Consider the following 15,624-nt stretch of genomic DNA (forward strand, 5'->3'; position numbering starts at 1 on the left):
TTCATATTGTCCACTATCCAGAAACTTTCTGCAACATTCTTTCCTTGAAGCTTATTTTAAAATGTTCTGAAATTTATCATAAACTTCAGCTTCAAAAAAGTCACAAATTCTATTAAGAAAACATCCAAGACACTTTTTTAAAGGGCGGCGTAGTGGTTAGCACCGCAGCCTCACAGCTCCAGCGACCCGGGTTCAATTCCGGGTACTGCCTGTGTGGAGTTTGTAAGTTCTCCCTGTGTCTGCGTGGGTTTCCTCCGGGTGCTCCGGTTTCCTCCCACATGCCAAAGACTTGCAGGTTGATAGGTAAATTGGCCATTAGAAATTGCCCCTAGTATAGCTAGGTGGTAGGGAAAATATAGGGACGGGTGGGGATGTGGTAGGAATGTGGGATTAGTGTAGGATTAGTATAGGTGGGTGGTTGATGGTCGGCACAGACTCGGTGGGCCGAAGGGCCTGTTTCAGTGCTGTATCTCTAAACTAAATGCCCACAACTTTTTCTATAGATTTGGACCAAGTCTTTAGAGAGTCCATCAGAAAAATAGGTTGTGTTGGCTGCTTTTGCATTTGTTGCTGTAAGTGAGACCTCTTCCAGTATAAATTGGACAGATTTGCTGTGATACATGCAACTCTTCTGCTTAGATGGCGTCTTTCTTTGACTTGTGGAAATTCTTCCAAAGGTCTCTGAGGATGATTGTGTTGGCCTCATTTTACAATTGCATTCCATGCAGTAGACAGTAACATTCAGATAGTATAACAGACAGAATTTCAGGCAATGTGCTACTTGACTTAATATAAAGAAATTATTTGCACAGCACATTAACTGGTGTCTGTGGCTGCTGCAAACATAGAGAGAAACAGTTCTGTTAGTTCATTGTCATTAGAATAATCTATAGTTATAATCCGGTTTTTAAAAATTTTATAAAAGGCAACTAGTTTCGAAACATTAACACAGTAAAATACAAAGTTAATTGAGTTCCAAATATGCGGGATAAAGTGACAAACTGCACAGGGCTAGTGATATTTATTGCTCAAACTGCATCGCACAGAAAAGTACAATTGATTTAGTGATACAAATATATTAAAAGGAGGTGATTGGAAGATGGTTTATTCTTCCCAGCTATATTGAAATATTAAATCTAATGGTAACATTACTCCTTTCATTTGCTATATTGAACTATTGTGAATGTTTCTCAATAATTTCTTATTCCTGTGGTCCGTGCACTCCATTCCTATGTAATTAAGGCACCAGAAATGCCGTGGTTTTTTTTAACCACTGATATAATGGTGCTTTGGATTCTGTTCATGTGTAAAATCTCTTATAATGTCATTCTTAATTGATATAAAAAGTACATTTTATGCATTCATGAATATGAATTCACAATGACTTCATTACCCAAAGTTATCAGCAATGATAAAGATGCATGGCACTGTGAAGCTAAAGAAGAGTACAGAATACTTTGACCAGAGGAATAGTAAACATCTGAGAACCCAAAGAGCTGGATTTTGTTGCGGTCCCGACGTTGGGATCCGTGATGAGGGGGGGCCGGAAGATTGTATTGGCAGTGGCCCGCGACGGAGCCTGGCGCTGGGAGTGCCGGGCCTGATCTTCCCAGTGGCGGCGAGGCTCCATGGCGGCAACCCCCCCCCCCACTGCTCATGACAGGACCAGACTTTGAATATGTAAATTAAGAAAATGAATACATTTAATTAAAATTGTCAGCGATCTTATTTGCTGTCTGGGATCTTCCGAGCTGCAGCCGACATTCATGAGCCTTCGCTTTACCACCCAAGGAAAGCTGGCACCACCGAGGTGGGTAAAAAGGTGGGGGGGGGGGGGAATACTTAGGATTTTCAGTATGGTGGCAGGGGGGACGGTGGGCGTAAAATGTGCATAAATAGTGATGGGGAGGGAGCAAAGGGGTGATCTCTGCACTTTGAACAGTTTGTGGGAGGGGGTGGGGAGAATGTCAAGTCTTGGCGGGGGGACAGGGCAACTATTATCTGTAAGTGTTATTGGAGGGGGAAGGGGCAATTATTTTTTATTGCAGTGTACTGGGTGAGGATACAGTTTTAAATATTTAAATTTGGCAGCAGGTCTGGCTGCCCTTTAAAAATGGTGCCAGTGCCTGCACAGCGGCAGCTGACGCCATTGCTGGCACTGCAGAGTTCACCCCTGCCACGAGATTGGGGGGTTGTGGGGGGGCGCCTGACCGGCATATTATCTTGAGCTGCCATGCGGCTTACACACGTGGGCCGCCATTTTCTTTGCCCGCTGCCGCTACTGGCGGCGGGAGAATAAAATTCAGCCCAAAGTGTGTAACAAAGAATTTTACCATTGCAGTGTGGCTACCTTTTAACAACTCAGTGATACTTGTGAGCATTTCTGGACAATGTAACTTCCAGAGTTTAGGGACTACATTGTTTCTGGACAGTGTGAGAAGCAGTGTATGATTTGGGAGGAACTTTTATTTAAATCAGTGACTCATCATCACCACTGCCAAGTGTATTGCCACTGTACTCTTATAAGAAAGACAGGCATCTGATCATGAAACTAACCAACAAAATCCACGCCCGTACAAAATATACCCAAAATCCCATCACATCACAACTCGCAGAGAGTTTCTGTGACCGAGAATGCACTGCCTGAAAGAGTCGTGGAAGCAGGTTCAGTAGCAACTTTCAGAAGTATTTTCAGCATACTTGAAAAGGAGAAATTTTGCAGTGTTTTGGGGAAAAAGCAGGGAGTGGGGAGAATGGGATACCTCTTTCAAAGAGCTGGCATGCGATGGGCCTAATAGCCGCCATCTATGTATGCTTCCATGATTTTATGATCCGAATTCAAACTTGTAAAAATGAGTCATGTGTAATTTTAATCGTCTTTTTTAGATAAACTATATGGTACAATTTTCAAGGGAGTGTAAGAACAGAGAGACCTGTGGGTGTACATACACAAATCTTCGAATGTGGCAGGACAAGTTGAGAAGGCTGTCAAAAAGACATGCGGGATCCTTGCCTTTATAAGTAGAGGCTTTGGGATTTATTTTGATGAAAGGGTGAAACAAGCGCTAAGTGGATGCTATGCTAATAACGCATTCATGTTTGAAAGTCTGATTTTAGCTCACGATTTGTGTCCTAATTGCCGATTACCATAATGTGAACTTGCCTGGAGATGCTAAGACAGCCACCTGCAGATTTAGCGCTCGAATGCTGATTAGAAGCAATTTTCTTGGAGCAGCATACGTGGGCTCCGTGCACTCACTTTCACTGAAGGTGTGGAGTGAGCTGGCTGATGCACACAGCAGATTTCAGAATGGCTAAGGGGCAAGGAGAGGACACATAGGTTCTCGGACACAGCACTGGAGGTCCTGGAGGAGGAAGTCTGGAGGAGGAGGGATGTCCTATTCTTGCAGAGGGGATGGAGCCCACCTCACCCTCTGTCCCCCTCTCCTGCAGCACCTGGTGTTGCTGTGTCTGGCCTCATGGCCTCCTTTCATTCCTCTTGCAGACCAAGGAAGGCTCCTAGAAAGATATCAATGACCAAGTACTCCCTTTCTCCTGGTGACTCCTTTAAGGTAGTGTAGCATAGCACTTACACTATTTAGCTGAAGTCCTCAGAGAATTTCTGGTATAAATGTTGGCAGAGTGTTGATTAAGACTTGTCAAACTGTCCCAGAAAGCCTCCCCATGTGTTTCAAAAGTCCTCTTTAAATCTCTAGCAGCAAATGAACAGTGAAAGGTGGTATACTTTTAAGTAGCCCTCAAAATCCTCAGCAATCACTTGTTTACTCCTATTCAGTCGGATGCTATTAAGAGAGGGTATTATTTCCAGTGCTAGCCAACAAAATCCCATGCAGCCATTTTAATGAGTGCCAACAGTCAATTTCAGTGGCAATCATCCCCTTAAAGATCCTCCATGAGGCCGTTCCTTGCACATGCTTCAACCCCTTCACCAAGATGCTGACTTGTGCTAAACACGAGCAAAACTGGCGTTGCGGCTCAAAAACCCAACTTGGCCACTTCGGAGGTTCTTTAAAAATCACCTCCGTAGAGTACAAAAGCAAGGAAGTTATGCTAAATCTTTATACAATACTGGTTAGGCGCAGCTGGATTATTGTGTCCAATTCTGGGCACCACACTTGAGGAGGGTTGTCAAGGCCTTAGAGACTGTGCAGAGGACATTTACTAGGATGGTGTTAGGGATGAAAGGCTTCAGCTACGTGGAGAGACTCAAGAAGCTGGGGTTGTTCTCAGAGCAGAGAGAATTAAGGGGAGGTTTGATAAGAGATGATCAAAACGTGAGTGATTTTGATCAAATAAATAAGGATAAATTGTTTCCAGTGGCAGAAGGATCAGTAACCGGAGGACTCAGACTTAAGGTAATTGGCAAAAGAACCAGCGGTAACATGAGAAGAAAAAAATATACTCTTAAGTTGTTATGATATGGTGTGCAATGCCTGAAAGGGTGGTGGAAGCAGATTCCATAATTACTTTCAAAAGGGAATTGGATAAGTGCTTGTAGTGGAAAAACTTACAGGACTATGGAGAGAGAACAGAGGAGCGGGACTAATCAGATAGTTCTTTCAAATAGCCAGCACAGGCACAATGGGCTGAATACTCTGCTTCAGTGCTGTATGATTCTATGAAATGATTTTCATGGCTGACAATTTCCTTGGAGCTGCTTCCAGTTCCATGCCATAACTGCGACAGAATTGCAGTGGAAGCCCCTTTAACCTGTATAAATGTGGCATCAGGAGCAGCTTAGAATAATTCCCCTCTTTTCTTCCCCCACTCCTAACAATATTTGTGTTTTATATTTAATGATCTGGGGAGAAAGGGCTGAGTGAGGGTGGTTGTGGGAAGTAACCAAATACAGTCCTAGAATCTTTACTGCAAGTTACATGTACTTGCCCTAATAAGATTTCCAAAGACAGTATGGTGGTCTGCATTGTATTAATAATGGTGTTTTTAACAGAAATAAAAATCTACGGCATTAGCATTCGAAAATAAAGAATTTAAAACTCACCAAGACATAACCACTGAATTTATCACCAACACAAGTGCAAGCTTTGTGAAAAGACAAAGGTGCACTTGAAATAGCAGTGTCGAATGTCATGTGACACTGAGTATGAGCAGGAAGGTGGGAATGAGTGAACTTTTGCCTCCGTTGTGCAGCCCATCAGAGAATAAATGGACCAAATCAACTGAGCAGATGTGTAAGGATGTGGAAGGTTGAATACCTTTCACACAGAGGCCTTTGTGTTCTGGGCATGATCTGGCATTATGATGGGATGCAATAGGCCTCAGCTTTGCAGCAATTACTAAGCCATTATCACGCTACAACACAAGATCGTTTTTCTTCTGATTTGGGCTGTCACCTGTTCTTCATTTACTAGTCAATAACCATTAATTATCCTCCGTAGAAGTTTAAACAAAGCGTCCCTCCTGTTAAAACCAGTAAACTATTCAGTAATGATAAATAAACTGAAAACTGCAGGGATCCCTGCCCCCCCCCCTTTCTACCAGCACCGTTTACTGCCTGAAGTCCTATATGATGGGAACTACTAAAGGAAATACCTAGAAATTGGAAGGTCAAAGGCCTGATGAGGTCAGATTCTAGGCTGCAGGAGAAGAAAAATCAGAATTCTTATTGTACCCGTGCAATAACTTGTAGCTTTGTCATCAGCAAGCAGAATATACACTTTGTGAATATGTAGATTTGAAAAAACTTGACTAAGACTTTAAATATTGAAATTAACCAAAGACATTTGTAATTAAATTTTTTTAAATGTATTTCTTTGAAAAATGGAATGGTTGTAAGATTTTATCAGTCTTGCTCATCACATTGCTCACATTATTTGCTTTTACCGTTTTGTCCTGAAGGTATTAACTCACATTGGGATATGGTTCCATGAGCACTGGAAGGCGCCCAATATCTCACCCACATGACCATTCTTCATGTGATTCTTGACAGTAACTATTGGCAGGCAACTCAGCCAAGCAGGCATCACAGCCAAGTGCAATCCTAGCTCATCCTAGTGTCAGCTGTGGCTCAGTAGTAACAGTCTTGCCTGAGTTAGAAGGTTGTGGGTTCAAGTCCCCTGCCAGAGACTTGAGCACAAGATCCAAGCTGTCAGTGCAGTGCTGAGTGATTGATGTATTTATATTAATATTTATGCCCATAGTTATCTAATGTAATTTACTTCTATTTCAAACACCTATGTTGATATTGTGTGAAAAACCTGCTTTATTGTATATGACACACGCATGAAATAAAAGACACTGCTTTTTTATGTGTAAGTAAATTTATTGGGTATAATTAATTTATATTTTTAATTATCTAAAAGGTAATGCAAGTTGATAAATTATGGAAGTATTTGCCTTATTAATTAAGTAAAATTTTTTCAGAAGAAAATGTTGCTCTGATTAGCTGGTTTTCAAGTTTACCTTTGCTTAGGGCTCTTAATTTTAAGCTTTGAATTTTTTTTCATTGTTCAATTTTCAATTTTTAATTAAAATGTAATACTGCAATCCAAATATATTTTGCATTTTGGGGATGACTGTCAGAGGGCAGAGAAGGTTTTAAAGGAACTTAGTGTCTTTTTAATGTTTTTTTCTAGTTTTTAAAAATGTTATTGAGGTCAGTTGTCATAATGACGTTGGCCACAGATAAAGCAAGACCTCACCTTCGCATTCTCCTCGCTGACAGATGTCGCAACTGCCTGCCTGAATTCTCAGGTCCTTCTGTATCCAGTATCATTTATGATTTGTGCTGTAGAAGGGAGGCGGAAATGGTGCTTCTGTGACTTGTCACAAAACATTGGTGGAGGATCTCCAACTGAAATTAATAAGTAGTTTGGGTTTGTTTGGAGAAATCACAGAGTGATAAAGGATTATGTAACTATTCTTTCCTGGATCATGAACCAGAGAAAAACATCCGAACGGTGTCTGATTTAAAAAGAATCCTGCCAATGGCTTTATTAGTATATTGACAAGAGGTTTTAGATGTATAGAAGACTGTTTTTGGGAGCGTGTGAAATATAAAAATTGTTTTTAGCCATGGATAAGCTTGATGACTTTTAAACTTTTCCACACATTAAAGAGCAATTCTTCGTATTTAAAAAATGATTCATAGTTATTTTTTCTTGTAATGGTCTTTCACTTCAACTTTTCTGTGTACTGTGATAGAAATGTCATAATGGATTGTTGCTTAAGTGTAGAAATATGGATAATATTTTCACACTTTGGACAACCCTGTACATAACAAATAGAGGATGCATTACAAAGAGCAGTGAGTTTATATCGCTTAAATGAACTGACTTCATAATTCACAAGCCATCAAATCGTACGTTAGTTAGGTCGTTGCCATGAGTAGGTTATGTAGAGGATTTGCCACAGCAGCAGTGTGATGTGATCCATGTCTGCACATGAGGCTGACTGAATAACTCACTGGGGAATAAGGGAAGAGCCTACAGCATTGGTGTAATTCTTACCTAACCAATATTTCTTGTGGATTTCAGAATTTGATAACACCTCTAAGTCATTCTTTTGGAAATTGTGTGTGAAGATCAAATGAGTTTCAAAAGCAGATGTTGCATTTGATACTGCATATCCTTTATCAGTTAAATTATTCGCATTAATAACGCCACACTGATCTTACCTTTGGATGCAGAAGAATTGTTATATGCTTGACTGAGAGAAATCATGGATATTTGGCATAGTCTTGAGCTTTATATGCTAGTGGCAACCAAGTAATTCACTGCATTTGCTGCTATGGCACCAAATGGCCTGCTTTTTTCTTCTGTGCTATAAATGGAGGAGAGTGATGTCCATTATGACTGCCCTTCCCCAATGTCTTCTAGAACTAGAATTTCATTTAAGATGTTAAGCCAAGTCAGTTTTGACAGGTCAGGTGGATGTGAAAGAATAGGGAGCGTTCACAGTGTCACTGCCAAAATTCTAACAACATCAAAACAGGTTAACTGGCAATTCATCTCATCGCTGCTTATGCAATCAAACTATAGGTTAAATGGCATTCATGTTTACTTATATAACAGCAATGTTTACATTTAAACAAATAATTCATTGTCTTTAAAACACTTTGGAACATTTTTGAGAGGTTATATGTAACTGACAATTTTGAAAAATGGTCAGTTGTATCAAATATTGGAGATTTACCTCCTGCTTTTGGTGGAACCATATGTCACCTTTGAGATAAGAGGGAAGAAAATTGGAGAAAAACAAATACAAACATTGTGTAGGGCTATTTTGTTCTGGTAGTCTCAACTGATCTGTAGATCCTCCATTTTTGCAGATAATTTAAAAATCCTTTCAGATTTCAGGGTGTACCATGGGGGAAAGTAAAAGTACCTCCACCTAAAATGATGTTGTGCAAAATTTGTTACAGCATTTGAAGATTGAATTGAATCTAAAAATGGTGACATTCAACCTCTGTCAAACAATCTAAATTTCTGGAATTATGTATGGTGAATTTAACATTGACCCATCACAGTAGAATTTCTCCTGCCGGTATGGAGAAATACTCAAGTATTTGCAGCTAAACTAGTCTTCCTATGATCTAGTGACATGGTGAGTGGCAGTTAACCAACATTACATATAAGGTGCTGATGTTCTTGTACAGAAAATGTAACCTTTGTCTCTGTAGGTGTCCCAGTGCAACAAAGCTGTATAAATGGGAACAAGTAATATAGCTTAATGATACAATTTTATTTTAATCAATTGCATCTATGGTCTGGATGCTTGGTCAAATGTAGATAACAATGCTGATATCAACATTTAAGTTTGGATTGTAAAGGGGGATGGGGATATGGGAACAGGCTGAGATAGGTCTGATTATGACAGGCTTAGATAAGTTAGGCAAGGAAAAACTGTTGCCATTAACTAATGGTACAACGACTAGGGGACACAGATTGAAGGCTTTGGGCAAGAGATGTAGGGGGAATATGAGGAAGAACGTTTTTACACAGCCGGTGGTAATGACCTGGACCCCCCTGCCCACAAGGATGGTGGAAGCAGAGACAATCAATGACGTCGAGAGGAAATTTGCTGGCCACTTGAAGGAAATAGACTTGCAGGGCTATGGCGATTGAGCAGGGGAGTGGGACTGACTGAATAGCTCCATGGAGAGTCGGCATGGACTTGATGGGCCGAATGGCCTCCTTCTGTGCTGTAAATGACTATGACTCTTAGTTTCATCTTGTAAATCTGAACTTTTACTTGAGTTATTACTTTTTATGCAGTTATTTATCCCAGATTACCTGTACAGGAAACAAAAACAAGGCAGAGAATTTTTATAAAAAAGCAAAAGTAGTTTTGGGCACTGAGTATTAGAAAAATGAATGGTATCTTTTATACAGAAATAAACAAAAATACAGAATATATAAAGCAGTATTTTATAGCATTTTTGGCACCTGAATATTGGTTGCTCACTTCATTTTTGGGGTAAGGTCCATACGTGAAGCATTAAGAAATAGAGTTATGCCTTATACTTCTAGCAAGAGTGCTTTTTCACTTGTGATGGAGAATGCTAGCATGAAGCCCCAGTAATCTGCTTTGTCTGCAAGGTGGCCCAGAACTAGTGCTGTTGTGTGCAATGAAAGACTCGAGGTACAACAGGGTTGTTGCACACTTCTGGGATCTGAGTTTGTATCAACTTTGATGAGTTTCTTCTGTTTCTCTTTCTCATTCCCCCACTGAGAGTTCAGTCAAGTCACAGTGCACACAATACCAAGTTTAAAATATGCCTACACTTAGTGCCAGTAAAATGAAAAATGAGGTTAGTATAAACCTGTGGCAGTGTTGGCAAGTTAGAAGCAATGCATATGTTAGTAGCCAAAAATCAATCATATTGTGGTGATCCCTGGCAGATTGTGCATCTCTGTATACATCCATCACTGACACTTCTTGAAATGGACTCCATTTTTCGGTAACTACAATCCATATGCTTACTGGCCTTTTTGTAAGCAGTACTGTGATCTTAAACTGAAAGAAATCATGAAGTAAGACTTTGCTAAGAGCACTACAAATGGTTCACTCCAATCTCTTCTCTCCTATTACTAGGCAATGTGGTTGATGGTGCAACAGGATGAACCAGAGGATTTTATCATAGCTACAGGAGAAGTGCACAGTGTTCGGGAGTTTGTGGAAAAAGCCTTCAAACACATTGAGAAAACCATTGTGTGAGTATCAAAGTGCATCACAAATGGCCTGATTCATGGATATTGGTCTGTTTTATTTCTAATTTGATCTTCCTCTAATCTCACTGTGTTTTTATATTTACACTTAAGGCTTTTTACAGATGAATAGTTTATAATCTGTTGTGAGTTGCCAAATAACTACAAATATTGCCAGCTGATAGATCAAAAGGAAAATTGTACTAAAGGTGTGTACTTGGTGGAAAACTACACAGAAATGGAATGGATGAGAATTTTGAGCATTCAACATGCTTAAGTGGTGTTCACAAAATAATGTTTCCATCATGTTACAGGACAAGCCAGTGACAGTTCTTGAAACTAAAGAGGATACCTGTATAATGGTTTGGATTACAATTCGATGTCGGATCCATTTGCTTCTGCATTAACAGTGGGAAGCATACCTTAAGTGTGATACAGTTCATGTAACACAGTCTGTAGCCTTTTGCACTGGCACAGTAGTCTTACTATAACATCACAGTCATTATGATATTTTTTGACTTTGACTTTATGTCTGTTTGTCTGGTGCTAATATTTGCTTTTGATTTTTGTTTTATTTGTATGCGGTTCAGATTAAGCAAATCCTGTAGTGCCATACAGGTTAAGAATAGGTTGCTCAGAAGTAAAGGCAAAATGTTCCACACACGTTTCCTATGATTATTCTGTTTTAGAAGCATTGTATTCAAATCCAATTAATAATCATTCTATAATTCCTATGCAGTCTGGAGTGTCATTTTTATAAGTGCAAGACAGCCATATATTTAAGCAATAAAAAATTCTACCATGTACTTTACTAGGCAATTGAGTACAGTTAGTTGGATTGAAAGATGAGACCATTAGGTCGAGTCCTTCAGTTGAACTCCCTGGACTCAATTCCCCAGTACAGTGCACAGTGAGGTTCTTTATTGCTATTCATTCACAGGTTTGAAAAAGAAGTTAAGTCTCAAGTTTGTTTTTACTTTGGGGAAAATACTTTGAGCACAAGAGAGGCAGCAGATTTCATTGAATTTCCAAGAGTTGTTTGATCAGTACTAGGAAAAGGTCTGTTGTCACAGTTGAGATATAGAGAGTGCGGGGGATTGAAAAATTAGCATCCCATTGTGTATAGTAACGTCTTGTGAGGCTGTATTCTGTTGTATATATTTCAACCAGAATTTTAGACACTGGGACCTAGTTGCCTTTCAAATCATTCCATCCGTGTACAGTGACTCACTCATCAACTCCGGGGTTCCCCTGGGCTCCTCTGCTTGTAAACTTCAAAAAAGAAATCAACCTGAGTAAATGTTAAAAGTGCAGACAATTAGAATGTTTTAACTGCAATTATGTTGATTATTTTTATATACAGGTGGATAGGTACATCTATCCTTGTGCATGACTATATAGAAGCTATTAGATTATTAACTACTTATATCTCACAATACAGCAATTGTGCAATTTCACTTAAATGTATTTTGATAGCTCACAAGACAGTGCATCACTAACGCCAATGTTGAAATTTTTAGTGTCTGTACTCAGAAATCATTGCTTGTTAGGTCGAAAGTAGTTCATTGTAACTTTACCTGCTTTTACACTGGTACTGGTTTATTTTCAGTCATGAATTAGTGGTTCCCATGGGCTGGCTCACCAGTTTTGCAATTCAATAATTGGCTTCATTATCCTGATGACAAAATTGTCACCCCACATTTTCACAGGTCTACGATTCTGCCACTGAGATAAAAGAGCCTGTTCTAGCAATGTAAACGGTGGGAGCTAGTGCATGGACAGTCTTCCCCTGTGACACAAACTAAACTAGCACCAGTATAAAATTGAATTTATTGATGATTTACAGTCTAATTATGTTGATGCACAGCTGCCTTTGGTCTGATTATGTAAATAGTGAGACACACTTTAATGCAGTGACTATAAATCTATGACCATGATTTGGTGATTTGACTTTAGCCTATTGAAAATTATTATATAAAATCATTGCAATACTGTATGATCCGTAGATAAAACACATAGCTATACGTGCTCCCATTGATGCAGAATGGCCAGAATTTCTTTTCTTACTGCCGGGGTCCCCACAATGGACCTGAAAGCCGGCGGGGCGACCTCGCCTTGGCCGTCCACAGGAACCACAGCCTCATTTTACAGGCAGCAGGCAACTAATTGCTTGTCATCGGGGCTGCTGTCCCTATTAAGGAAGGCCCCCGGTCCCCAGGAACTGCTGGCCAAAGGGATTGGCAGTTCAGCTGTCCCAACAGCGCCACTGGAATGGTGGCCACTGCTGGGACTGCATCAGGGAGAAGAGGATGCCACGAAAGGACACCACCCTCCCAACCAGGTAAGTGGGGTCTGGGAGGGCTGGGACCAGTCAGACAGGTGGTGCCATTGCTGCAAGGGCAGCCATTTCAGCTGGGGGGACCTACCGTGGGCCAAAGAATGACCAAATAGGAGAAACTCCCTCCCCGAGCTTGCTGGGAGGCTACTAGGGTTTACTTGGTGGTCTCCCCATGTGGCGGAGGGCCTACCCACCACTGGTAAGATGCCAGCAGCTGCGGGGAGGTCCTTAATTGGTCACTTAAGTGGTTCTCCCCCTCCAGGTGAGAGGGCCATCTGCCACCTTCCCCGCCGCTGGCGAGATGGCAGGGCAGCGGGAAGACAACAGGCACTCCACCCCAGCCTTCCCTTACCACTTTATGAGCCCTCCCCCACCGCCCACCTCTCAGCCCATCCCCAGAGGACTGGTAAAATTCATCCTAATGAGTGTGTGTGAGGACAGCAGAACTGCTTCTTGCCCAAGGTGAAATGACTTACATGTACACTCTCATAAACTTTTATTTTCAGTGGAACAGCAAGTACTTCCTGCCATCGCTTTGATTAATGGCCAGAATAGTTCTGTTGACTTGGTGCATGGAATGCATCATATTTGTACCTAAAAGCTATATCATGTTAAAATGGCTACACTGTCTTATTAGTATATTAAGGATGTTATTGAACATATATAATCTTTTTGCGTGGCTTACTTGTACCACAAGAAGTCGTCAATACTGCTCAAATGCTAAACATTCCTTAGTGCAAAGGGTATTTACCATTATTTCTATCAAACTGTGTAGTTTAATCCCACCTGCAACAGGGGCAGACAGGTCTGCACAATGTGTTTCTTTGATGTTTTATGGTACATGTAAGCACACAGTTGAACTCCTAATGCCCCCAAATCACTGTTGATGTTAAATTTAGTAGATTAGCCTAAGGACAGAATAGTATTGTTTCTACTCGTTTCATATTTGCTTTTCTCTTAACCCGAGACCCTCTGTGGTTCATGACAGCAGCCAGTTATGTTTTACCAGCAATAATGGATGATCCAGTGTGGTTCCTTATCTAAAACTCCTTAACGTTTTGATTTTTTTTAAAAATTCTTTCTTCAGCTGGCATTGTGCCATAGAGTGGTAGAAGATGAGTTCACATCTGTATTTCCCAACTTGGTGACTCCAAGAATTTTTTTTTTTGGAGCTTTCTTGGAGAAGCGAAGTTGCCTGATGGAGGGGGAGGTTTTTACTCAGATCAAGTGTGTCAGAGTGGGGCATTGAAGGGCAAATTAACTCACACAGCTATTTTGCATCCCTCCGAGACAACTTCAAAAGCAGCAATTGCAAAGACCTCAGAACAAAACAGAGACAAATTCAATAACCCCTGAAAACAGGTGTGGGGATCGTGATGCAAGCCCCGTGTAAATGTCATGCTGCCAGCTAATTTAAATGATTGTAGCTTGCAGCTCAATGGTAAAAGTGCTTTTGAGTGGTTGCATGCCTCAGCAGGGTGCCTCGGTTCATCTGAGGCTATCACCACTTAAAGCTAGCTGGCACTGCTTAAAGCCAGCCTGCATCTCTTAAAGGGGAGATACATTCTGGGAAGGAGCAGATGTTGGAAGTGGAAAGGGAAGAGCATCTGACCTGCAAGATGAGTGGCTAATGGCGCAGCAGTGAAAAGAATGTGCTGCAAGTTTCTCAGATGCTGCACTGGAGGCCTTAGTGCAGGAGGTAGAGAGGAGGAGAGATGTCTTCTATCCATAGGGGGCCAGGAGGCCCTCTAAACAGACATTGCAAAGGTAGGGGGAGCAGATAACCATCACGGTCAATACCAGGAGTCTAACGCCAAAGACCTGGATGCCACAAGAAAGTTCATTGACCTCACAAGAGTGGTCAAGGTCAGTGAATGCATCTTCTAATGTCATATTCTATTAAATCAACTATTAGCCTCAGATACTGCTCAATTCACCACACCCCCATCACTCACCTAACAACAATCTCTATCTATCATGACTCATACTTAATATTCATAGCTTCACCTCACCCTCACACACTTAGCATTGCTGCAGGCCTCACACCCACATTCTGGAGCTTGCACAAGTTGACAGCTATTCAACCACGACAGCCACATCATCGAAACACATTGCACCACACTCACTAACACAGTTCTCTCTTTCCTGCAGGACAAGTTAGCCCATACTGGAGGCAGCAGCACTTCACCAGCAGGGGACAGACACTGCTGTATGTTGTTACCTCCATTGAGGAAACGGTGCTCACCATTATTGGAGCAGCCATGACTGAGGCATGCATCTCCTGCTTTCCACCCTCCCCTCCCCTCACTGCAACCCTACCCTTGTACCTTTCTCCTTTCAGATAACCAAGGACTGCAACCTGACTAGGCAGTGGTAGAAGCAAAAGAGATGGAAGACTAGTAAGACAGTGATGAAGAAACGCTGTCACTCACTGTTGCCCTCAAAACCACTAGCTCAGATAATGATACTGTGCATACTTTAAATGATATCTTAGGTCACAATCTGTATGTGGTGAGATACTGGACACAAATAACGTGCAGCCAGGGCAGGGGACAATGGTAGCACAGGTACTAACTCGCCAGAGGGTGAGGTTGCACACGAATTCTGCTGCAAATGACTCAGATGAGCTCGTCGAATGGACAGCCTACAGAAGAAGACTGATGGAAATGTAGAGTGAAATGCTTGGTGCACTGGCAGACTCAGAAAGCCTGCAGTCAATATCAAGGAGCATGGAGGAGGGTCCAGCACCAACTTGGCACAGGACTTAGCACAGACCTTGGAGCCCATCCTTTCCAGCAGGGAATTGGTGGCGAACTCCATTAGAATACTTGCAGACATATCCACGATGCTGCATCTGATGGCTGATCTCTGAGCTTCCATTGCAGCGTAAACAGAAGCACCAAGCATATGGCTGCTACACTGGAAGCTCAGACTGAAGTCATGCAAGGATTGCTTCGGCGCTGCTCCTAGGCTGGGGCAGCAACACTGTGGAGCACGAACCACTGGTCCCTTCTCAGGATGGCAGCATACATCCTCCCACCACTGCCACTCCACCAGTACCCTTGTTGTTGCCTGTCAGCCAGCCCAGACTAGACA

At 41.5% G+C, this 15,624-nt stretch overlaps 1 protein-coding gene across 1 annotated transcript in view; it reads left to right on the plus strand.

Moving 5' to 3' along the window:
• The window catches only part of gmds (GDP-mannose 4,6-dehydratase), a 780,658-nt gene that overhangs the window by 622,330 nt on the left and 142,704 nt on the right, over window positions 1-15,624 (plus strand). Inside the window, exon 8 of the mRNA XM_068055307.1 lies at window positions 10,078-10,196. Coding sequence (XP_067911408.1) covers window positions 10,078-10,196 — 119 coding nt within the window. The remainder of the gene's footprint in view (window positions 1-10,077; window positions 10,197-15,624) is intronic.

The sequence above is a fragment of the Heterodontus francisci genome, chromosome 2 (assembly GCF_036365525.1).
Source record: "Heterodontus francisci isolate sHetFra1 chromosome 2, sHetFra1.hap1, whole genome shotgun sequence".
In the NCBI taxonomy this organism is placed as follows: domain Eukaryota; kingdom Metazoa; phylum Chordata; class Chondrichthyes; order Heterodontiformes; family Heterodontidae; genus Heterodontus; species Heterodontus francisci.